At 43.9% G+C, this 26,318-nt stretch overlaps 1 protein-coding gene across 1 annotated transcript in view; it reads right to left on the reverse strand.

Annotated features, from left to right (window-relative positions):
- Positions 1-26,318, reverse strand: part of LOC146866270 (alcohol dehydrogenase 1-like) — a 300,864-nt gene that overhangs the window by 216,452 nt on the left and 58,094 nt on the right. The window contains exons 4-5 of the mRNA XM_085635173.1: positions 11,893-11,980; positions 11,553-11,772 (exon numbers count right to left, since the gene is read on the reverse strand). Of these exons, the coding sequence (XP_085491299.1) occupies positions 11,553-11,772; positions 11,893-11,980 (308 nt within the window). The remainder of the gene's footprint in view (positions 1-11,552; positions 11,773-11,892; positions 11,981-26,318) is intronic.

Genomic DNA, 26,318 nt, shown 5'->3' on the forward strand with positions numbered 1-26,318 from the left:
AAATAGAGATGGCATCCTTCGAAGTAGGGTTCTTTGCAGCCCCCAGTCGTTCTTGCACCTTCTTGCAATGGCAGTGAACAATCAATTGGTCTTGAATAAGTTTATCTGCCATTTGACCAAACTTGCACTTAATTAACAATTCGCGTAAAGCGGAGACAAACTCAACCATGGACTTGTCAGTCCTTTGTGGTCTGGTTTAGAACTTGTACCGTGATAACACAATGTTCTCTTCCTTAGCAAATCTCTTCTCAGGGAGTTGCTTGGCTTCTGAAAAAACATCCTCTATGGGTTGATTGTTATTCCCAAGCATCTGAAGTAAATACTTGAAAAGGCGATGTGCCTCTTTTCCAATCGTTCCAAGCAGGAGTGTTTTTTTACTTTCAGGAAAAACCCCAAGCCCATCCAGAGCAACAATGTAGTTCTCAAAAAGGTCAATCCACTCCTCCCATGGCATGGACGGTTGACCTGACTAAGATGGAGTGATAACTATAGATGAGACTGCCATGTTGAAAAGGAACGTACAATCAAAGGCACAAGAGCCAAAGGAATGAAACAACACCATCAATTTTCATTAATCAAAGAACTGTGCCAGATTATAGTTGACTAGCTGGGACCAAAGCAGAAACACATAGACGTTCTTAATATGTGAAATGAGAAACAAAAATTGTCAACTCTGCAGGCTTGTAATACTTGTAGCAGCCAGCAGGAGGCCCACACAATTTCAAGAGCCTTTCCTCAGATAAATCACATGACTGACTTCTTCTACACAGGAAATACAGTCGAGGAGGTGAACACTCAAAGGACTCTTCCGAACATGCAGGTGAGGACTGTGCGGTTAACGCAAACTCCACGTGCTGTCTTGTTTGACCCTCGACGTTTATTCACACCAAAAACACAGCACGCATGAAGAACTCTATTGTCCTTCACCACAGCACCTTGCTTTATGGTTTCAAGCGTGCATGTGCTCTGCAAACACAGGAGGCTAGCTCCTCGCTTCCACACTTTTTTAGGTCGAGGACTACCGGTCTGCCGAAGGCAGAACCGGAAGTCGGAAGATTTAATGTTTTCTAGAGTGGCTATTTAGCCCGCCTCTCTTTTTGCTTCTCCTCCATTGGCTGGCTTCCTAAACGGAGGCCAGCCATTGGAGGAGAGAGCCGTCCCTCCAAATAGGCTCCGTCTTTTTCAGATTCGGGGGCGTGTTCCTTGCTGTTCTTTCCACTTTTTAGCCACGCCCTTTTAGAACAGCAGGAACACGCCCCCGAATCCGAAAAAGTTTCGAAGCTTCGATCCGCCATTTTTTTACTGTCGTCTGGCCGTGAGGATCCATCCGTCCGGCGCCGTCAGGGCTTAGGCTGGAGGGGGTGGGGGCCCTCTCTCTCCTCCTCATAGACTCCCGTCTCCCTCGTATCGCAACTTGTCCCCACCCCCGGATTACTCTCCACCTGGGCAGTATGGTGTTTCCCGCAGGTCTCCCTCACCGGGCTCTCAGATGCCTAAGACCTCCAGGCATTACGGCTCATTTCGTAGGTCTCCCTCCCCGCGCTCCCGAAGGTACCCTTCGCCCCCTTCAGCAAGATACCACCGAGAGCCGGAGAGCAGTAGACGGGTGAGTGCACTCTCGTGCCCGAGGGGGGAGGTCACGAATCCGCAGATGAGAGGCGGTAGCAAACGGCGAATCGGGTGTATATGTCGCCAGCTTGGCGCAAGGACAACAGAGATCATTAAAGGCGAACGATCCCCTTTCTCCTGGGGGTCGCAGACCTCCGTCTCCTCCCCGGCGACCTTTCTCCCCAGGATCCCGCAGGCCCCTCTCTCCCCCTGGATCCCGCAGGCCCCTCACTCCTCCTGTGGGCCAGACACGAATCATAGGAGGAAAACGTGGCAGTGATCAGTATAATACTAGAAGTAGGTTGCAGAAACTGAAATTGGTGCCTGTGAGCCCGCTTACCTGATTTAACCTTCATGCTCCTTAGCAGTCTTGAATGAGACTGCAGGGACCGCAGTGAAATACTTCACCTGAGCCGCTTATGCCAAAACGTGCACGCATGTAGCATACACGGCCGGTAGCAGCAGCTAGATGCTGCTCGCTGTGACACCGTAGGTTGCGAAATCACGGAGGTGATTGGATATGTCAGGAAAGTTGATGCTGACGTGTTTTGGCATTAAAAAATGGGGCCTCCAAAAACAAAGGTCCACCAGAAAATACACAGCGTTACTATGTATAAATAAAAAGTTATGAAAAACATGCAGATCAAAGTAAATTATGTTGAATTGGTCATACGTGTGTCTGATTGGCCATTGAGCGGTGCTACTACCATGGTTCAAAAAGTCAAGAATGAAAGTCTGCTCGGGTGATGTTACAATCACAGGGGCGAGTATGCGCGTCAGGAAAGCTGGCACTGACGCGTGCCGACATTATTCTAAGAGGACCTCCAAAACATGGTGTATTCAACAGTCTGATAAATCAAGTGAAGCAGTAATAAAACACTATGTATGAACTCGGGTTCAACACAGTAAGCAAAGTAAAATTAGAAATGCTTGTACACTCAAGTTTGATGTTCAAGTAGGCGTACATAAGTGTGATTGGTCATAAAACAACGTGGCAACAGTTACAGGTGTCCTAAAAGAACGTCTACTCCAGTGGAACATGTAGTGTATAAAATTACACATAGATAAGGTAATCATTTTGAACAAACGTATATATGTAATAACTGAATCCAAGTAGGCGGCCAATCATGTAAACCAGTTAAGATGTTTAAGAGAGAACAGTACATGTAGACAATGTTGTGGGCTTTATCTCTGTGGCTGTGTGTGTGCATCTGTGTCTCCATGTGTGTCTTTGTATTTTCTTCATTTTGCTGATGCTGGTCTCAAGTATTTAATTTTGTGGAAAGCCCTTTGAAAAGGTTGACTGGTCATCTTTCAGTCACTTATTACTGTATTTGGTTGTTAAACTGGTATTAATGAAGTGTGAACTTTGCCCAGACAGTGTTAGCTTGCATAAAAAAGTGACAAATTATGCAGTAATACTTTAGGATCACATAATTGACCTTTTCTTGGTACATAATTTAGTCAACCCTCCAGCATAATTTATTTGATCTGCCCCGCCACAGAATTCCTGGTTACAGCGTGCTTGGCTTTTGAATCAGTTGTCCTTCGTGTTCCCGGTAAATGCAGTGACAGCAGGGCATGAGTCGTGCCCGAGGGGGGGAGGTCACGAATCCGCAGATGAGAGGCGGTAGCAAACGGCGAATCGGGTGTATATGTCGCCAGCTTGGCGCAACAACAACAGAGATCATTAAAGGCGAACGATCCCCTTTCTCCTGGGGGTCGCAGACCTTCGTCTCCTCCCCGGCGACTTTTCTCCCCAGGATCCCGCAGGCCCCTCTCTCCCCCTGGATCCCGCAGGCCTCTCTCTCCTCCTCATAGACTCCTGTCTCCCTCGTATCGCAACTTGTCCCCACCCCCGGATTACTCTCCACCTGGGCAGTACGGTGTTTCTCGCAGGTCTCCCTCACCGGGCTCTCAGGTGCCTAAGACACTTTGGCTGACATAGCATTCTCCTGTTCAAATTAACAGACGCATTTAGCCCAGTTTAAAAAAATGTGTTCAGGGTTAGGAAATGAACATTGCATATCTGCAACCGCTGACAGAACATGGAAAACAAATTGATAATAATCTGCCCACGTTTGCACTGTACTTGATTTATCGAACAATCAAATTATACACCCACTAGTGAAGGAATTGAATAGTAATTTGATATTTTTTTCCACACCAAATTTTTCTTCCTCAGATCATTTGCATAGTACTAGTCATATTAAATGTTTTAGATCACCAAACACACATTAATTGATTGAGACCTAGACATATCACATCCCACAAGGGAACACACTGCACTGTAAAGCCACACATGCTCTAGCAGAATACCTTACTGGATTACGTCAAAACGCAAAGAGGAACGTGCAGGATGCGGCACCTCATGCCAGTGGCACAGACAAACAAGATGGTAAAGACAACCCGTGGCCAGTGCAGATGTAATACGAGGGTAAAATCCGGACACGGAGGCTACACAGACATTCACGAGGGTAAAGCCACGTTAGGAACAGTGCAGATGCAATACAAGGGTAAAATCGGGACACCGGCTGTACATAGACAAGAAGATAGTGAAAACCAAAACACAGCCTGCACAGGTGGGTAAAACCATACCAGGACCAGAGCAGATGCAATACAGAGTAACATCAGGACACCGTCTGTAGAGAAACGGGATGATAGTGAAAACCAATGCACAGGCGAAATAAATAGTAAAATGATACCAGAGCCAGTGCACATGCAACAAGGGAGTACAACTAGGGTACCGACTGCACAGAGACAGTGGTAGTGAAACCAAGAAACGGACTGCACAAAACAATAGGACAGTAAAACCAGGACACAGGAAACATATAAGGGCAAACGCATCAAGGCAAGTGCAGAGAGTCTTCAAGTGGCTAAAAGTATGGCATAGGCTGCACAAATACAAGATGATACTAAAACCAGAACACAGGATGCAGAGACCAAATATGTGGGTAACGCCTTAAAACAAGCAACAGAGATGTACTGGAAGGGTAAACTGAGGGTGCTTGCTTTATTAAAATAAGGTCATAGCAAATCGATGGCAAAGACTACACAGATAACAGTATGAATGAACGTGGAAGTGATATTGATGCACATGGTATACACCACTGTCTCTTTCACTACCTCTCTCTATCTCACTACATCACAACACCACTCTGCTTACATCTCACTACCTCACAACATGCCTCTCCCTCACTACATCACTGTTTCACTACCTCACTCTCTCTCACTACATAACTCTCTCTACCTCACTACTCCACTCTATCTCACTACCTCACTATCTCACAACTTCTCTCTCTCAAAACATCACTACCTCACCCTCTAGCTCACAACCTCACCACTTCACTCTCTCTCACTCACTACCTCAATCACTCTATCTCACTACCTCACTCTTTCTATCTCACTAACTCACTTTCACTCTCTTTCACTACCTCTCTCTCTATCTCACTACATCACAACATCACTCTATGCTTATATATCACTACCTCACAACATCCCTCTCCCTCACTCTTTCACTACCCCACTCTCTCTATCTCACTACCTCACTCTCTATCTCACTACCTCACTCTCTATCTACCTCACTCTCTCACTACCTCACTCTCTATTTCAATACCTCACTCTCTATCTCACTACCTCACTCTCTCTCTGCTAATGCAATAGGTATCACATATGCAAAAAAAAAGCTAATGCCAATAGAAATGACAATGGCATTTATTTAGGGATACAATAATGATAACAAAATAATGAGCAATACCAATAGCTCTACCTATAATATTGCCGAGACCATTGCATTGTAAATGCTTGTTTTCTTTCTCTTGCTCTGGTTTCCCTTCACACCTCACCTCACAATGCGTGTGAGATCACTGCATGGACCCGACTGTAGTTGTCCAACCGCTTCCCTTTTCTCGCTATGCGCTCTACCTGCTTTGCGACAAACGTGCCTCTTCACAGCGTTTGACAGCTCTCAGCGAAAGGTCTCCTCTCAGAGAGTTACAATGGTGCGCCCTCGTTCCGCCAACTTCGACGCCTCCGTTCTGCTGTGGTGTCACTACATTTGGCTGGCGATCGTCGCCAAGAAATGTAGTAATGACACCAAGACTGGCACAATGTGTTGAACAACTTTATTTCAATAAGCCCTTAACGGCAGCAACGGAGTATCGACCAACATCGCCAGCTAAGCTCCAACTGACGCGCCAACTGTCACTCATGGAACCTCCAAGCATGAACATTTCACAAGCAAGGAACATGGGGCCGGACGCAGCCAAGCCCAGGGAAACAGCTAAGCCTGTTACAACAACATTGTCTTTCTTTGTTAGTGGATGTTTTCATCATAATCGCTTTGTGTAAATGAAAAGCAAAATGTCATAATGAGACAACTTTCGGAACCTGTACCTGACATCTTTTCTTGTTCATCCTAACTCTGTTCACCTGAATTGCCCATCTTCGAGTCAAGACATGTACTGCTGCTGGCACTTAAAAGTAAGGATTTAAGGTTTTGCTTTTTAGCTGAAACTATGCCCTGATGGTAGTATCTGAAGGATGCCTACATCTGCTTCTGTGAGCTCGTGTCTGCACCTGCTTGAGCTATTCTAGAAGATTCTGTTTTGGGGTATACATCGATCCCCTACAGATGGGCAGCTCGACTCACCACTAATGCCGCAGGACTGCCTTAGCCCTTTTCCTTTGTGATTCATAAAACCTTTTTAATAAATACTCTTTTAGATAACATAATCTTAAATCCGAATTTACTTCCACACTAAGACAACATGTAGTACTCTTTATTTGTTCATTACCTGTCCCTGAACTTGGTTTGAAAATCTGGTCATCCTATTTCAGAGCGAGCTCCACCGAAGACAGATAGTTGACTGACATAGAGAGGAGAAATCCTCATGCACCCCTTTATCCATCAACTAGACAGGGGAGGTTTCTGCTTTAGGGCTCTGAGACTACACCCTTATGAAATTCCTACACCTTCTCTGCAAAAAATATGAAACACATCGATTTATGTAGAGATACAATCGCAGATCGTAACTCTAAATAAATCAATGCATTCAAGTTTGGGCTGCCTGTCTTAGGCTGCCTGCCCTGCCTCGCTGTGAACATGGAGCCTAAAGCCAGGCAGGTAATCAACTTTCTGCAATGTGACGCACGGCGCAGGGCTTACCTTTCCAAAGCCCTTCACTGCCATGGGAGACTTTGGTGATATCCACTGTAGCCCAGTGACTCTCCCTGCGTCATGGTTTTGGGTTTTGCACTCTGCATCCCTGCACAAGGCCTGATACCATTCACAGGCGTAGATCCAGCGTTGTAAGTGAGGTTTAAAGCCTTGACCTCGGTAATGGTAAGTTTTATTGCTAAACTTGTATTAGGTGTACTGTGCTGAGATGCCTGGTCATGCTGAGCTCACCCACTTTGACACCTGAGGTGGTGGCCGAAGGTCGCTGGCCCTTTTAGTAGTGGAGCTGCTGTATTTGTTACCTGGTGAAGTTCATCTAAGTGAAGCAGGGTTTCTGTTCCCTGGTGAAGTTGATCCATGTCAGATTTTGTGAGAATTAGTGCAAAGCAAGAAATATGTGCATATAGGGTCCTGAGATGTAGAATATACGAAAAAATGTAAAAACTATTACCTGCAATGAGAATGTATGCCTAGAATATCGCGTGCTTGGTGCATATTAAGGTTCTGATTTATTTAGATTGATCAGCGCCAAGGTTCTAGAATGTTTAATCCCCACTCTACAAGTTTTGATTTTAAAGACAGACGCTGCAGCATGTAGTATGTCTGTGGTTGCTTAGTTCTGGGGATCTGACTCTGTCATATGGCATTAAAACAGGCATTCAAATGAGTACCTTTTGGGTCCTATAGTCATGCCCTTAACATTAAGGCCAAAAGAACAGATTGATTTCTGAACAATGACGTTTAGAAACGTTACAGTAATGCATGTCAGTAATTTAGTTCCTCTTTCTGTTTCACAAATTTTACTTAATCTTGCATTCCCTAAGAATGGTAGTGTTGGAAGATCCGGTGCAATGAAACAAAAATGGCGTCTTCTTCTGTTGCGACACGATGCGTGCACGCCCGGTGGCCATGCAGCGACTCAATGATTCTTCTGAGCCACGACACGCCCTGCGACACGCTTCTCCGGTGATGCGACGGCGTATGATGCGACGATGACATTCTTCTCCGGTGATGCGAGACGCTTCGGCAATGCGATGCAACAGCTGCAGCGGTGACACCCTTCTTTAGTGATGCGACAATAGCGGCTGCGGCGGCAACACGCTTCTCCGATGATGCGACGGCGTCTGATGTGACAGCGACACTCTTCTCCGGCGATGCGAGGCGCTTCTGCGATGCGAAGCGATAGCGGCAGCGGCGACACCCTTCTCCAGTGATGCGACAACAGCGGATGCGGCGGCGACACGCTTCTTCTTCGTGAGTCGCGCTTCCAGCTCCTTGCGACTCGCAGTCCCTCAGAAGGCCCAGTACAACAGCAGGCACTTCAAAAGAACTCTCGGGGAGCTGGTTTGTGAAGTCTGTTGTCCCTGAGATCTCAAGCTCTTGGAGGTCCTTTACAAGTTGATTTGAAAGTAGCACAAAGTCCTTTCTCCTTTTTTTGGCAGTCAGGCAACCACTGCAGGCCAATCCCCCAAACAGCACTCAGCTAGGGATAGTCTCTTCTTCAGTTTCTCTGGTTCCTCTGCTCAGAAAATGGTTCTTCTTGTTTCCCAAAGTGATCTAAAGTTCTGGGGTCTGGGTCCCCCCTTTTATACTCATTTTCTCTTTGTTCTCTGAAGGCAGAGAGGCCTTTGCCTAGTCCAAACCAGTTCTGTTCTTGTCAGTCCTGGAGCACTTTGTTGACAAGTCTCCTTCTTTCCTTTCACAGTGTAGGCCAGGGACATCAGATGCACCACAGGTGGTGGAGCCAGCATTGTGGAGGGAAGGCACAGCCCTATTCAGGTCCCACCCATCTACATGCAGATCTCTCTATTCAGCCCTGTGCTGACACACCCTGTCCCCTGGAATCCCCCAGCCCCTGTCACTCAAATTCCAGACAAGGAATACACTACCTAGCAGAGGCAGGCTTGGATAGTTAGGCAAGAAAATACCTACTTTCTAAAAGTGGTATTTTCAAACGCAGAATGTTAAAACCAACTTCACTAAAAGATGTATTTTATCATTCTGAGTTCAGGCATACTAAACTCGAATTTCTACCTAGCTCCCTGAGTCAGTTAGGATTTTAAGATGTAATAACCCAACTGCCCATTCTGCCCTATGGGGAACAGGTAGCCTTGCAATAGTGAAAAACGAAAATGGCTGTAATTCACTATCAGGACATGCCACACACACCAGGGCATGTCCTACCTTATACTTACAATGCACCCTGCCCTTGAGCCTACCATAGGGGTGTCTGATTTGAAGAAAAGGGAAGGTTTAGGGACTATCAAGTGGGTGCACTTGGCCAGTGAACATGGCAGTACCAGACTGCACACAGGATCTGCAATGGCAGGCCTTAGACACATTTACAGGCTGCTTCTGTGGGTGGCACAACCAGTGCTGCAAGCCTACCAGCAGCATTTGGTTTACAAGCCCTGGGCACACTCAGTGCACTGTACTATGGTCTGACAAGTAAACCAAATCAGCCAATCATGGAGTCACTAATCCATACATCAATTTACCATAGGGAGCACTTGCACCGTGGCACTGAATAGCAGTGGCACAGTGCCCAAAGCATCTAACACCAGCAAAAACACATGAGGCAACAGCAAAAAAATGGAAGGGAGACCCACGCCAATGGTGCCAGGTCTAACAGTTAGCTATTTCCATCATGCTGTATTTCTGTGTTTTTTTCCTGCATCTTATTGGTCTTGTATAGTACGTACTTTGGACTGAGTCGCACCAGGTGATTATTATGGGCCAAGATTGAAAGCTCTGATGCTGATGGCAGAATGAGTTTCTCGCAGTGCCTATCAGTGGGTTGACCTATATACAGAGCACACAGAGCAAAGGTCACATATTACTAGGCATCAAAGTGTACCAGGTACTGCCTGGGCAGCTGTCCCTGCACACTGTGTTCTATATACATAGCAGCAATCCACCTGTCTTGCCCTTTCTGTAATGGCTGTATGGAGCTTGACATTCTTAGCAGATGCCTATTGACAGTCTTGATTTCTTTGGTTTGCAGGCGCTATACAGAGATGATGGACTATTCCAGCCCACCAAATAGAGGAGGACTCTCTGCCATGTCGTCTGACACATTATCATTGTGGACTGTTGCTGGTTGCCCTCTATGCTGGCTGTGTCCTGTCAATAGGTGGTGTTGTGTCCCTGCTTTGTGATTGTCACTCATCATCAGTCCGCGTAGTGATGAAACGGTTGTTTTCCGAGCAGTTGGAGTTGGACCCATGGGCATATGGGGTTGCTAATGTGCTTGCCTCCATTTTGACGTGTTTGTCAGTAGCTTACTCAGCCTCAATTGTTTCTGACACACCCAAGTGTGATTTGTGGAAATGCATGTATATAGTTTGCGTAAATAAATGGTTAATGTCTGTTCAGTATATTGTTGTAATAGTGTTTCATGTGTATGACATGTTGGTGATGTACAGGTCTGTGTAGTGTAGTCTTCAGCCCACAGTACAGCATGCAACTATGGTGTACTACAACTCCCATGATGCATTGCCATGGTAATGCAAGCATCTCAATGGAGTCAGATTTGCTACAATGTTTAATTTGAGTAATTACAAAAATTATGTTATGTTAAGTAAGTAGAGGGGAGTTGGCTTACCCTGGCTGGTGCCTGCAGCACTAGAGGTGTCAGACAATTCCACCACACTTTCCAGTTCCAGTGTCCCCTCGATGAGTGTCTCCATGCCAGGGGGGTGTTTTTTGGGGTCTACCACCTGTGACCCTCAGACATCCTGCTGGCCACCTTCTCCTTTATGCAGGATCTCATGTCGTGCCACCATTTGCAGACACCTGGAATGGTCCTCTGTGTTACGCCAAGGGGATTCACCTTTTCTAAGAAGCTGTTCCATATCTTGGTCTTCTGGCTCTCAGGAACAGTAAGAGAAGTCTTTCCAAATAGCTGGTCCATATGGTTAGGAGCTCCAGCACCTTTGTAGAGAATTTCACCTTCCACTTCATGCTCCCAGATTCCTTGCCCCATCTTCTTTGGACATGGTGCAATGAAGCCAGTGGTTTTCACTTGCCAGTTATCAGTCAGGTACACTCCTCCCTTCGAGCACCTTCCTAGGCCTCTGGGTTGTGGCCACGCCCTGTATTTGTAAACTTCCTGGTCTGACATCATTATTCTGCATCCAGAATGCGATGTTTTCCTAATTTGCGATTTCCTAATAGGAAATACAATTTTGCGATTTCCTAGATTGGGATTACCTAATTGCGAATGCAAATCTGTAAGCATGGCTATGAGTGGAATCCGCGGTTCAGTACATCTCATTTTGCGATTCCCTAATAGCAATTTCTATGGATTCGCTATTTGGAAACCGCAAATCCAAAGTCTGTACATATGGACCTAAATTCTTCAGGAAAATGTGATTCAAAATGCACCATTTGCCAATCTTTTAAAACTTTTTCTTGGTGAAGGACCTCTGCAAATTCTGCATTTCTCCAACCAATTCGCTCATTTCACTCGAAACATAAAATTCATACCCAACTTTGATGCCCCATCACTTTCAAGAGTCACCAGCAACTAAGCCACAAGTCAAACTGCCTCACCCAGAAAAGCATTTTGAAACCTAACTCATGCAAGGTCTTTCAAATTACTGCCCGCCACCCCCAGTCTTCTCATCCTTCTTTGTGTAGGCCCTTTGAGGCCCCATATTGTGTTATACCCTAGAAACCTCCCAAAAAACGAATTCACGTCTTGAAGTAAAAAAGTAATTGCAACATAGGGTAAAAAAGAAAGTGCAATATAAAAAGTCATTACCTTGGCAGTGTGAGTTGCAGATCCGTAGCCAGTAGTAAATCCACATCCAATGAGGCAAACTCTCTCCAGAGGGGCTGCATCATCAATTTTAACTATGGAAATTTCATTGACAACCGTGTACTCAGTAAAGGTGCTGGTGCCTGCAAAGTGATAAATCAGCTTCCCTTTGCAGCTAAACCTACTGGTGTTGTCATCCATCAGTCCAGTGTATTTCCCAATACTAAGTAAAAGAAAAATGCAAAACAGTGTTAGATATGTCAGGTTTTTTCTGACTTTTGAATTGCAATGAAATAAGAAAGAAAGTTAAGTTTAAAAATGTAAACTGAAAACACAAACTCACTCATTCTTAGAACAGAGGTTGGCATTTGGATGTTTGCAGCTTCGACACTCTCTACACTGTGGCACAAATAATGGGATAACTTTATCACCTAGGAGAGAGAAACACATTTTTTATTTGATATGATGGACAAAATCTGGAAAACAAATAAACAAAACTACCAAAATATATTTAGAGTCGACATTGTGGAACCAATCTAGAAAGTTATAAATCTGACTTGCATGCTCAAATGCCTGGATGCAAAGATAAAGTATTTACAAATTGTAATAATGCAGTTTATCCAGGCCAGCGGTGAGCTCGAATTTAGAAAAGCGGCGGGCCTACTGCCCGCTGCCACCCTGAGAGACTGTAGTCTATCTGCTAAACTTCAAATATGTCCTTAAGTGTATGTTAGATATAACAACTGAGAGCTTTAATAAATCAGTCACCCATTGGATAAATAGATACATTTCTTTATTTGGCTAGATAGTTTTTTTTAAAACATTTTTTTTCATTTTGGATACATACAAGTATTACAGTAGCCCATCCCATGTACAATCATTTTTCAACTAGAATATGCAGTGTCACATAGCAAATTAAGTTACCTTGCCATGGTAAATAAGTTGTTAAGTTACATATCAATAACATTCTTATGCTATTACATTTTGACATATCCCTTGGTGTGATTCCATAATCAATGATTTCAATACTTCAACGTGGCAACTACATGCTGTGTTTTTGAGACAATCATATTTCCTTGTTAATGTCTCACCTCTTGCAAGCTTAGTAATTACATGTACATCTAACCAATCCCCATTCTATCATGGCCATCCATTTCCTCCTCCGCAGCTCTACGGGAAAAGTATGCCTGGTATGGTCCCAGATGTTCTTTGGCCTGCAGCGTGTTCGTATGAGGGCATTATAATGATCTGATTGCGTATTACAAAAGGACAGGTCTTTGCACCACTCCGAGAAGTATTGGGCCTTTCATCCATTGTATAGCCAGTCTCCTTTTAGCTATTAGTATTCCAAATGCTATCAATTTCCTATTACCCTTAGGTAGGTCTTTGACGTATCCTAAAAGGGCCACTAACGGTGTCTCAGCTACAGGAGTCTCAGTCATGTCCTACAGAGCTTCAAACCAATATTTACGGATCCCAGGGCAGCCCCAAGCTAAATGTGTGAAAGTTGCCCCTGTGACCCCACATCTGGCACAGTTATCATCTTCTCTCAATCCATATTTTTGCAATCTAACCGGTGTATAGTATACTCTGTGCGAGAATTTAAAATGAGTAAGGCGGTGTCTACCATTCTGCGATTGTGACGAGGATGACAAGAGTCCATGGGCTGCTGCCGAATTAAAAATATTTCTCAGTAAAGGAACCCAAGCAGTGCTGTCTCCCTTGAATAGGTCTGCGGGAACACTGTCTGGCACAGGAGCCTTGTGCCTCGACAGACGACTAATAGCACTGTTAACTCCAGAAATGGGAAATGAAAGACCAGCGGTACAAATTTCCTCAGGACAACCATTACATAGAGACTGACTCTGACTATCATCCAACAAGCAGATTGAAGCAAAATGAGCATACCTTTGAGCTTCTGTTATGACCGGGCCAGACAGGACAAAGGGTCCACCAAAAAGAAGGGGTGATTTCAAATTTTCTAGAATACCGCTGTGTCATTACTTTCACTGGCCTCTACCAATTTTTCCCAAATATCCTTCTTAAGGGAATCCTTTCTATCTTTTAACACCTTCTTATATGAGGCTCTTAGACGGTGTATCTCGCCCCTGTCTGTTGGACGCAACTTAAGTGCTGCCAATAACTTCCCACGTGCCTTTGAGCAGGCCCTATCAAACCACCGAGAATTATTAGCAGCAGGGCAACCCGCAGCGGTCACCGTAAGGGCTGATTTAACACCGGCACATACATTGGAAAATGCTAGGATAATATCTTTGGTGCATGGATCCGGATTAAGGCAATTTGCCTAAAAAGTAACCCAGAGAAATCTTCGGGGACAATATTCAACCACTTTACCCGTCTCCCTTGATCTGAGACAGCCAGTGAGTCCTGAGTTAGGATAATACGGTGGGCTGTTTGTTCACAACGGGGTTAAGATCTCTCAACACTACCCATTTGATGCCATAGTCAACTACTACATGAAGAAGAGATATGAAGATTAAGAAATAATCGACAATAGATGTGGTACCTTGTCCTACATATGTAGGGGAAACCTGAGCGCTAGGGATGACTAAATTCTGCGAGTGAATTAAATTATTCAATTTCTCCCCCTGAGCAGTATGTTCAAAAGGAAGGGGTGATGGAGTATCCCCCCAATTAGAAAGCATGGTAAGAGAGGGAGAAGGGAGCTCAGCCTCTAGTTTACATTTTTGGCTCAGTGCCTAATTTCTATTTTAAAGGTGACACTGGTATGCAATAATGTTCATCACTTGTTTCCAGGTCCGAACTAAAACAAACTACCAAAGAAATGTAAATAAGCAATGCATACCTTTAGTATAAAAGTTGGGGATTTATTAGTTTGCTAATATTGAGTGTCTAGAGGGCCAATAAAAACTATCAGCACAACTAGTAGGTCAAATGCATAGCTGACTCTAATCCAGGTGCCTGTGCTCCTCACACGAAGAACAGCTGTTCGCCCCTTAACAACACGGCTGAAGGAACCATTATGCAAAATATTTTAACATTCTTCCCACTGTTTTATTCCTCCCTGTACTAGGACAGGACATTTGAAAGGTTTGTCATTTCTCAACGGACCGAATCACAATTTCGGCCCGTTAAGAAATGCAAAATAGCCCTTCATAAGTACAACGGCCAAAAACTAATCGCAATTTTCTATTTCTACCCGGTAGATATCGCAAATTGCGACTGCGATTTAAGAAACGCAACTAGCGATTATCTATTTGCGATTTGTAAAGCACATGTACAAAGCATCTCCTAAATGCGAATTGGGCATTTAGGACATGCTATTATTATTGACTCAATCAATGGTAACCATGTGCAAAATTAAAAAATGCATTTAAAAATGCATTTTTTAATGTGACATCAAGCACACATGTGCCCCGAGGGCATATCTACACTTACATGTGCACTACGAATTTCGAGTTGCCTCTGGGGGGGCTTAAGCCCGGAGGCACCCTTGGGTTTATGTTTCCTAAATTGGGATTTCCTATTTGAGATTTCCTAATAGCGATTCCTACTCTGTAGTAATCGCTATTAGGAAATCGCAAATTTTCTACATAGGAAATGCAAAATAAGAATTTGGTACATCTGGCCCAAAGAATGTGAAGCGATAGTTTCTAAAACTGCAGGGAAAAAATGTATGGATAAACACAGACTAGTCAGTTTGAAAATGAATGCAACTGTGAAGTATGTGTAACTGTAATGTCACCAAAACCTTTTGAGCAATGTGATTTTGCTTTAATCTACATATATATATATGTGTTTGTCGTCACAAGAGAGATTGCGCCATGATCAAGTGTGAAGTTACGGTGTCGATAACGAGGAAACTGGGTGTAACTTTGTTGTTGTTTGAACAATGTTCATCGAAAGGTGGAAAAGGAAATGATAAGGGCTTAGTGGAAGCCATGTCTCCAATGTTCTTTCCCACATACAGTTAAGGGAAACTGGTGCACTAATTTAAAAACCCACTGCACAAGGTGGATACTTCTTTGAATTATAAAACATGCCTAGTGTGATGCCTTTCCACAAGTGCAGCTGCACAAGTAGAGCTTGCATTGCAGTTTAAGCCACGTGTATGCCCAAGTGCAGGCACATTTAAGAGATGCAAGAAAACCTGAAGCACAATTCCAAGGTCAAGCATACGAAATGAGGAATATAATGTGCCCAACATCATAGTGTTACACATCAGGTAAAATACACCCAGGATACTACTTCTACAAGGCAGGGTACAGACTGTAAAAGGGGGCTGTTAGAAATTGGGAGCATTACTTGAGGGGGTACCTACCCAAAACAAGTAATAATCACAATCTTTGTTCGAATGAATCACTAAAGTTACTAAATCAACCTGATCTCGACTCCCTTCTCACTATGACAATGAGCAGACATGCTTAACTTTGAGGCAATTTGTAAAGTTTTTATGCAGGACAACAACAGTAATGTAGTCAAAACTCCACACAAGAAAAATACCAAACCGATTTAGATAAATACAGTAAGAGTTAGTAAGTAAAAAAACACCAAAACAAAACAAATCCAATAAGGAGAACGGGGTCCTGAATTAGCACCAGTGTTCAGTGCCAACCACAGTCATCTTGCAGTGCTTGATTGACAACTAGGCATCAGTTAAGGTCAACCACAGTGGATCACAGGTTGGATACAGAGACCAGGTTCGACACGATTGCAAGTTTTACCTTCAAACTTAGGGTCATATTTACAATAAAGTAATGCAGCACGGTGCCGCAAGCCATTTGACTGCTCCTCACTGCGTTACTTTGGAAGCAAAGGGATCCATCATATTTACAATAATATGACGTATCCCTGAGCCCTCCGCTGCGCTGGTGCACAATTGGCTGCCATGCGCCAACACATGCACCCTTGCACCATGGCGTTACAGGGATGATTGTTTTTGTACAGGAAGGGACACCTTCCTGCACAAAAACAATCATGAGAGGTTTTTATCCTCTTTCTATGTGTGCTGCAGACTGCAGCCAGCATAGATAGAGGAAAAAACGAGGAGAAATTGAAACATTTCTCCTCATTTTGCCTTCCTATGCCTCCCCCTGGCGGGCAAAGCATTCTGACGCATTCATAGGTTTACAAAAGGTTGGCTTGAAAAGGTCAGCCTTATTAATCTTCAATATATTTATGAAGCACACAGCTACCTAAAAAGGTGTCTCAGCGCTAGCTTTGAGTGCGTCCACCAGGTTCCTGGGTCAAATCTGAAGGAGCCTCTTCCTGAAAACCGCTTTGGATGAGCAGCTTCTTCAGACCAAGGGTAGGGCGTTCCAGAGTTTGGCAGTCAGATAAGCAAAGAAGCATCCTGCTCTTCTGTATTTAGCAATCAAAGGGGTTTGAAGCAGCTTAAGATTGTTAGAGCAAAGGGGTCGGACCTGGAGAAAGAGTTTAATATGACACCTTAAGATACGAAGGATCCCTGGAATTAAAACTCTTAAAAGCAAGAGTAAGGGCCTTGAACTGTATCCTTTTAGCAATTGGGAGCCAGTGAAGCTGGTGCAGGTGGCCTGAAATAGGACACCACGGAGGAAGTTTCAGGATCAGAAAGGCCGCAGCATTCTGAATAATCTGCACCCAGCGTAGAAGATAAGAAGGAAGTCAAAGATATAAGCTATTGGAATATTCCAGTTTAGATGTAATCAAGGCATGTACTACTGTCTTCTGCCGATCCAGGTGAATAAAATGCATCATCCGTGTCGCGGATCTGGGAGTCAGAAAACAGTAGCTAAACAAAGATTTTATTTAGGGTTCAAAGGTAAGTTCTGCATAAAATTTTACCCCCATGTTTCTGGCCCCTGGGACTGGAAAAGGCACATTTCCCATCCCAGGTGACCACCAGAGGCTGCAATGAGGTAGGATTTTAGGAGCAAAGAAAATAACTTCAATCTTGTCTGAATTTAATTCCAGGAAGTTAGCATTCATCCACTGTAGAACAGAGCTGAGACATGTTTTAAGGGAAGTTAATGTTGAAGGATCCCTTTCTAGGAACGACGGAAACAACTGTGTATCATATGTGTATGAGACAACCCTAATCCTGAAAGACTCCACAATATCTGTCAGGGGTGCCATATATATATAAAAAAGGGTAGGCCTGAGTGCTGACCCCTGAGGTACACAACAATTTAGCGGCTTAGCTGCCAAGGTAAAAGGAGAGAGGAAGGCCGACTGTGTGCAATTACAGAAAAAGGACTTACCCCAGATAACGCACACCCCGAAATGCCAAAGCCCTCCAGTCTCTCCAGCAGAACAGCATGGAAGACCATATCTAAAGCCGCAGAGAGATCTAGAAGCTTAAACATAACTGGGAAATATTGGTCCAGGTTAATTTGATATGCTCAGAGACATCGAACAGGGCGGTCTCAGTACTGTAACCTTAGCTGAAACTAGATTGTGAGTCATGTAGTAAGGAGTTTTCCTCCAAGAAGAAAATGAGATGTCTGTTGACATTTTTTTCCACCAGTTGTGCCATTGCAGGTAGTAGTGAAATGGGCCGGAAATTGTTAAGGATCTTTGGGCCGGCAGAAGGCTTTCTAAGTAAAGGAAGTAGCATGGCCTGCTTCCAACCCAAGGGGACCACTGCCTGAGCCAGCAACTCATTGATCAGGTAATTCACCCAGGGATTAATTATGGGTGTGACCTGTTTAAGAATGGTCGGACGGCATGGATCTAGAGGTATCCAGATCTACAGTTGGCAAGATCCGCTGCTGATGTTTCCAGTGTGATGGGAGACAAACAAGACAGGAGTGGCGCCAACGGGGGAGATGTACAACCAATGGTAGTTAAAGAGGGATATGAAAAAGCATCATAAAATACTTGGATTTTTTCCCATCACCGGGGAATAAAAGGCATTAACCAATTTGAACTACTCACTGGGGGAGTTATCAGCTTCACCAATTGATAGGGCAATACATATGTTTTTCGGGCCTTACATATGGCTTTGTGATAAGTCTTAAGAGCCTCCTGATAAGTAGCTTTGACTTCTGCATCATATTTAGATCTCCACCTTCTCTCCAGCCTCTTACAGCTGGATTTAAGAAGCTTTAGCAAGTCGGAGAACCAGGGTGCTGATGGTCTAAGTCTTTTGATTTAGTGCATTTTCTCAGGAATAATAGTGTCAATGGCCCTTTCTACCCAAGCATTGAAGAGCACCGCATCTTTCTCTAGTATGCCGGTCTGTTCAACCAAGACAGATTGTAGGGCATTCGTTAATAGAAAATCATTTACTTTATGCCATGATCTGGCCATAGTCTTTCAAATGATCAATTGAATACGACCGATTAAGCGGAGTTTTGCAATCTTCGATTGCCCCATCCTGTGGCTGAGTGTTATTATGAGCTCCATATTCATGCATCGATGGCTTGAATAGCCACCATAAAAGAGGACATCCTCTTTTAAGCCTGCATTATTCTATATCCTGGCCTAAAATCATACAAGCTGGTCTCCTTTCCCTTCTTCACTATCACGGATTCCAGCCTGGACCATATCTAGACCGGTTTTTGAGTGAGTAGCTCTCCTGTTGATGTATATTTTGACCATCTTTGTTTTTTTTGGGGTATATTATAAAATGTGTCTTTCCTGATGAAGGCGCTCAGTTCGCCGAAACGCGTGTAGATAATATGAAGATCCATCATTGAATTAAAAGCCACCATATTGTATCTCCAAAATGTTTTGTATCTTTCTTTTTTCTATTTGCATTGTTTAGTTTAGTATTGTCTTTATACTTTTGCCTTCATCTAATCTATTGATCGTTTGAACAGGTTTTTATATATGGACCATATACAGCTCAGTCTGTTGTATGATGTAATGGTAAAACAATCAATTTGTTACAGCTGTCGTTTTTAATGTTATGCTATTGTAATAAGCCAATGTTTATATTTATGTTTATCCAAAAAGAACAACAGAATAAATTGTGGTTTTAAGCGAGATTATATGAATAAAATGATTTTTTATTGATGTATGTTGTACACTGAGTCCTCTCCTATTATGTGGTAATAATGGTCTCGTATATTATATAGATCAACAGTTGCCTATGGATTTTTTCTTTAACAGTCATAATCTTGGTTGTGAATGGAGGTACAGATGAGGTTGAATTTATAATCTCAAAAGGAATTAGAACGTGATTTGCCCATATGAGGTTCACAACCAGGAGTACATTGATCAATAGTGGATTAGCCAGAATAAGATCCAGGGTATGGCCAGCTATGTGGGTGGGTCCCTTAAACAGTTGTACTAAATTAAAACCTTCTAGAGTATCCACACACTATTGTGCTGCTTTGATGATCATATCATCTACCCGAAGGTTAAAATCTCCAAGTACCAAAAAGTTGGCATGTAGTGGATAAAGTCAGCCTAGTGTTTCAGAAAGAGATTGTAGAGACCCTTAGGGAGCCTTTTGACCCTTGGAGTCAAGTAAATTGCTCTAGGTACAAGAGGGAGAGCAGGTCCTGTCTTCTAGACTGTTCTCAGGTCTCAGACAGCAGTGTCAGTCCTCTATAGATCTTCCACAGGTCCAGTGGTGTTCCAAGGATGATACTGTGGATTCCATATTTATGCCTGACACCAGCTTATGAGTAAGGCGACTCTTAGCTCCTCCATAACCAATGGGGTCAACTTTCCCTGGGGTGATTCTACTGGAAACAATGCCACTGTGCCCTTCGCTATTCAAAATCATGATGTCAGAACCATTCTACCCCTGTGCAGAGCTTCTGTGCCCACTGTGGAGGTATGGCCAGGCAAATAAGCAACCCCTCCTCTGTTGTCACTTTAAACCAGTTCTGTAGGCACCTACTCTGCCACTGGGATTGGTATATGTCTGACTGGATGAACAAAGAAAGGGCCTGCTCAGGTGTCAGCAACATTTGTCTGTGACAGAGTTGACCTCTTTGAAGTCAATCAACTTCTTGGGAGCAACCCACTGGCCATATGGAAAAAAAACATCTCCCCATAACCAATGCCTTTGTCCTGCTCTGGGAGCAGTTTTCACATCTTATCAAATGGGCTATTAAAATGCTAGATAACAGACAGTTAGAGCTCATACAACTAGGTCTCTAGATATATTAGGTAGGTAAAAGGTAATTTACTAAAAGTACCTTTTCCATAATAGTTATTACAAATTCAATGTTACCATTACATTGGATTTCAAATAACTATTTAAAATAGTATATGATTTATACTTCTGTTTCTTAAGCAAAGTTAGAATTTTTAAATGTAATAATGGAATCTAGTGGTTTCGCCTTGCCACAGTGAAAACAGATTTTGGGGCGTATTTACTATAAGGACATGTTTACACTAAACGTTTAAATGTCCTACTTTTAAATAACATGCACCCTGCCTTCTGGACAGCTCATTGAATCGGCTTGGTCGAATTAACAGTTTAAAACTGCAAAAGCTAAGTTACAATAGGTAGGTAGGCCTTCAATTATGTTAGACTATCACTGTAGTGGTAGGCACAATGGGTGCTGCAGTCCACTAGAGACTTATAACTTACAGCCCCTGGGTACGAATAGTACCATATAGTAGGTACCTATAGGTAAGAAAATACGCCACGCAGGGACCTATACCAACTTCATCATGTTTAAAGCGGGCACCAGGCACTTTACCATTGGTTAGCAGGGGTAAAGTGTGCTACATCCAGCAAAAATAGTTAAGGCAAAAATCTGGGGGTACTCCACACAAAAGGATGGTAATTTCCTATAGGGGGTTTGTGAGATACCGGGGACTCTCATTCATACTTCACCATAGACAACTTGCTCTGCTCTAGGGAAGTGTACGTGTATAGGATAGTTACAGAAAAATAAAACATTAGCATAAAGTTACTGAAATAAGAAGACGTGAACTAAAACAAGAATAAGGTGATAGAAATACAACCAAAGGATATGGTGAGCACAATCTAACACCCTTGGTTGGGTAACAGTGCAGGGCCTCGACAGCTTGTGCTTTAGTGCAAAATTGTCCATTCTCAGTTGTTCAGTGCCTTTGAATGCTATAAGAAGTGAAACGTTTGGGCTGGGGAAACAGAGTGGGCACTGGAGATTGGCTGGGAATTTTGAAGGACCTTAAATACCTGTAAGGAATGGAACTAAAAAGTAAGTTAGCTTCACATCCACAGATGCCTCAAAGGTCTCATATCCGGTATCATAGGGTGTATTAGGCGGGGAAATCAAAACTACTAGCTTTACTTGCTATCTGCCTCTGTAATGCTTTGCTTGTGGAGAGGAAGAGGGCTGGGGAATACCTGTGCCTAAGTCGTCCTGAGGGAAGGGCAGGTTGTCTACAAGCAGGAACAATTCTGAATGAGCCCATGGTCTGGAATGCCACAGCGCGGGGACAGAAATAGCCCTGGTCCTCTAAAATAGGTGCTAATGAACCATGAGCACCCTTCAACTCAAATTAACCACTACTTGCAACGTTCTCACTAGGCAAAGTGTCAGTCAGTCAACTGCTTTGCCTCCAAAAAAGAGTAGGTGAACTCAAATCTGGTTCCTGAGTTCTACAATCAGCAGCTCTGGCAGTTAGTCACACCTCCTTTTTTTGTTGGGACTGTCCTGTTCACTTTATAGGAGTGGGGCTTGAAAGGACAGGCTGTGAGCAATAGCCCACTTTACCTACACCTTAAAATGTACTGCCTAAATCTACAAAACATTGAATAATGCTGAAAAACATGGCAATACATGTGCACAAGTGAGAGTGCAATTTTATGTATACCTGCTTTTTTAAATAATATATTAATTTGTTTTATACCTGTTTAAAGCACTATTAGAGCCTTAGCATTATTGTACGTTAAAGCATATCTTAAATGCACTGCCATCATGTTATCCTATGTGCTATACTGCACATTTAGCCTGACTGTCTGATTAAAGGTAACTTCATTCCGAACTTGGCACAACCAAGTTAAAAATGCTGATTAATTAAATCAGCCTTTTACCACAGCTTGTTGTATCTCACTTTCAAGACCTAGTCTCATTCTTCCCACAAGAAAATCCAGCCAACTGGTTATTTGTGTCAAACTGGAGTTTCTGACAGATCACTTGTTCTGACAACTGCTTATGGCACTGTCAAAAATGTATAAAAGTATCGTAGCAATGAGCATAATTTTCCATTATATGCTCCAACTAATCAGGCGACAGGGAACAGGTACACTGAAATGGCAAATTGCTCTTAGGATATTTTTGATGCTTACATGCTATTTTTCCACTAAACATGCTTTAGACTTTTGTGAGCTTTCCCAAGTGTCTGATTTCTTCCACAGAACCAAGTAATATGTGTGCCAGAAAATATCATCTGCCGCAAAAGGGGACAAGGACTGGACTCCCTACTACAACACCAGGTGCCAGAGGTGAGGGAGAGATTCCTCCTGAGACACTGAGCTCCAGCATTTCACAGCAATGGACCCGGTGATTTTGCCAGACAGTGTAAGCATGTTGAACTAATTTAAGGTTTATTATTAGTTGCTTTGCTTTTGCATGTAACATTTTGTAATATTTGTAATTACGCAGAAGGTTATGTGGGCGGGAGACAAATGGAATATAGACAGGGTTGAGTAGGTGGAAAATGAAGGAGTCAGGTATCAAAGAGGGGGTGTGTGTAGTCTGCAGCATAAGAGAGAGAGGGTTCCATAAAATTGAGTGAGAATGGACAAGAAACACAGGAGAGACAGGGCCCATAGTACAGATCCATGAAGGATGAATGTATGTGAGAAAGAAGCTCTCTCATCGATCCCCATGGGCCTCTGTCCGAGCTGCTCCCATCCTGGGGCACAACTAAAGGCTTCCAAACACACCGGGAACTTTGAGCGAGTGCACAATACCTTTACTTCCTTTCACCATGAAATCGCCAAGAGAAATAACTGAGGGACCATAGACGCTACTTTCCTTTTCTTTCCCAACCTCCTCCGATGGGTAAGAAGAGGCACATGGCCAATCAGCCATCCGTGGTTGGATGAAGGAGATGATATAGAGGGAAAAAATCAAGTATAACAAACTCCCACCTAAAGGGTCCTATGCCCACACAATGTGCCATCAGTACACTAAAATAAGCTGGGGCATGTCAGTCATTTTTAATCATGTTCTTCAATTTTTTCAAATTATTTCGATCTTTCTCAGATTTACAACGGAGGCAGTTTAATTCCAGGCTTAGCTTATGTTAGAACTTTAAACAGGTGCCCTTTGGGACTGGGCACGCAACAAGCGAGCACTGAGAACTCTTTGCCTGGAGCATTGATTAAAATGTTGACCGAGGATAAATTGGTGTGCATGGATCTTCTAACAAGGATTGGAGGATATCCTGTCCTGAACATGGTGCCTTTGATCTGGAACTTGAAGAGAAAATTTAAGGATCATAAAAATAAGATAACTGCCGAGAAATTGCCAGCATTTTTGAATTGGCAAAGAAAGTTAACAAACACAAATATGGATCCCAAGTAGGTGGCGTGAAACAGACCTGGGCAGGGGCGGTTCTCCTTTGAGGGCTCCAGGGCTAAGCCCTCCTTGTTCTCTAGACCATTTTAATTTTTATTATACAAAAAGTTAATAATAGTCTATTATTCACACATGATTTTGCCTCAAGGTCCCAGTACAAGAGAGCAGGGAAGTTTGGCATCTGATTCGGTGAGAGCCCGTACAATGTATAGATTAAACCCCAGAAATGGCCATCCTCTCTTCCCCAATCCCCCTATTGCCTCTATACCACCCCCACCCCTATCTTTCATACCACCCCCATCTCTTAAAGATCAATCTAGGGAAGAGGCAGTGGAGAACAGCTTAGAGCCAGCTGGATAACAATGACTGGAATGAGCCTCCAAACTGCTGTCCCACAGCTTAGACGAGCCTAGTCTTGCCATTCCCCGGACCATTTCCAGTCATGGGGCTGGTGAGGGCGATAAATCACATTTAAGTGTTCTTAGTTGGAATATAGATGGCCTGAGAAACAAAAACAATGATCTTAGGTGGTTGGACTTTTTGAGGGAGTATGATGTGGTGGGCCTACAATAAACCTGGGATAGGGTAAACAATTTTTGGATGGATGGGTATAAAAGCTGTTGGGATCCCACTCGGCCCTCACCTGCTTGCAGACCTAAGGGGAATTACTAGTTCTTATTTCCCTCAAACTGCCAGGAACACATTGTTGGGCGGATTCTGGTTCCTGCAATTGTTTAGTGGTGGAAGTAACGCCTGCCCATACATCAAAATTTCTCATTATTAACTTTTATAACTCCTTTGAAAGCAATTTTACTAATGAACATTTATGTAATTTAAAAAAGTTTTTTAGAGGTATACAGGGAGAAACGAACCACTTTTTATTCGATAGTGGCGGCTCCCCCATTGGGGCGTGGGGGCATCGCCTCACTTCTTTCTCGTGGTGCGAGAAGGCAGAAACATAAACGGTAAAAACTACCATTTATGTTTCTACCTTCTCGCATTGCGAGAAAGCAGAAGTGCCTCTGTGCCTGGTTGGGGGCGGGTGGGTGGGCGGTCCTGCTCGTGGGCAGGGGGGAGTAGCTTGCCCACTGTTGTGGGTACTGACTGTTTGTCGGCTCCAGGGCCGACCAAAACGTCAGTACCCACAACAGTGGGTAAGCCACTCCCCCCTGCCCTCGAGCAGGACCGCCCACTCTCCCTTTTTCTCTATGCAGAGAAAATGTCCCGGCTGGGGCGCTCTTGGGCTGCGCCTACAATCACAACGCTGCCATTGCAGCGTTGTGATTGGCTTGCATAGGTGAGGGAAGGTGCCTGCTGGCTGCTTCCGGTTCCTGCAGAAGGAACACGCGGACCAAGCTGCCGCTGCACCAGTACAACATGACCAGCCAGGAGCGGAGGTGGTGCGATACCCGGCACTCAGGTACATTTTATTTTAATTGTTTTATTCCCCAACCCTGACCCCCCTCCCTCCCTTGAGCATGCAGGCCGCCGCTGCGTTCTTGGTTCGCTAGGATTAGTGGGATTAGGCAGGTTAGATGTCCCTTGCTTCTCGTTTGTGCAATGCCTCCTCCTGAAGTCTGAATTATGTGCTGAGCCTGTCTGACCTCAGAGATCCGAGAAGCAGACGAGTGGCACCTGCGTGTCTCTCTCTCTATCCCTTCCGCAATTCCTCCAATAATCTTTCACTGTTGTGTGTGTGCGTCTGTGCGCACGCATGTGTGTGTGTGTGTTGTAGGAGAGTAGGATCTGCCTCTTATGGTTACCCCCACTTTTTGCTAGTGTTTCACAGTTTTTCGAATTTAGTCTGGCTGGGGCCCTGCTATTCAGGACCCCAGCCTAGCTGCTTCTTCTCTGAATTGATTGTATGTACTTTAGGTACACTCCAGATTGGATTCTGGGGTACCCTTGTGAGTCCCTAGTATATGGTATACTATGTACCCAGGGCATAGGTACCCCAGAAGTCTACCATGGGCTGAAGCATGTATTGTGCCACCCCTGGAAGGCCCTCCAAAATGACACCACAGGTCTGCTACTGCAGCCTGGGTAAGGTGGTGGATGCACCCCTTACTGAGGGATAGGTTCACTATACCTCACCTACCACAAATAGAAACCTATCAGTCACACCTATGGCAGGCCTTATCAATCCTGAAGGCAGGGTGCTTTGTTATATGTGAGAGGGTTCCCAGGCATGAGCTGAGCCCCTTTCCTACCTTCAGAATCTCTTCCCCGGGGTTGTCAGTAGTGGAGCCTGACCATATAATCTTAAGTGCATTATATCTAAAACGGTTAATGCTAACTTTGGACTAACTGCACGGAAACATGT

The sequence above is a fragment of the Triturus cristatus genome, chromosome 2_1 (assembly GCF_964204655.1).
Source record: "Triturus cristatus chromosome 2_1, aTriCri1.1, whole genome shotgun sequence".
Taxonomy (NCBI): domain Eukaryota; kingdom Metazoa; phylum Chordata; class Amphibia; order Caudata; family Salamandridae; genus Triturus; species Triturus cristatus.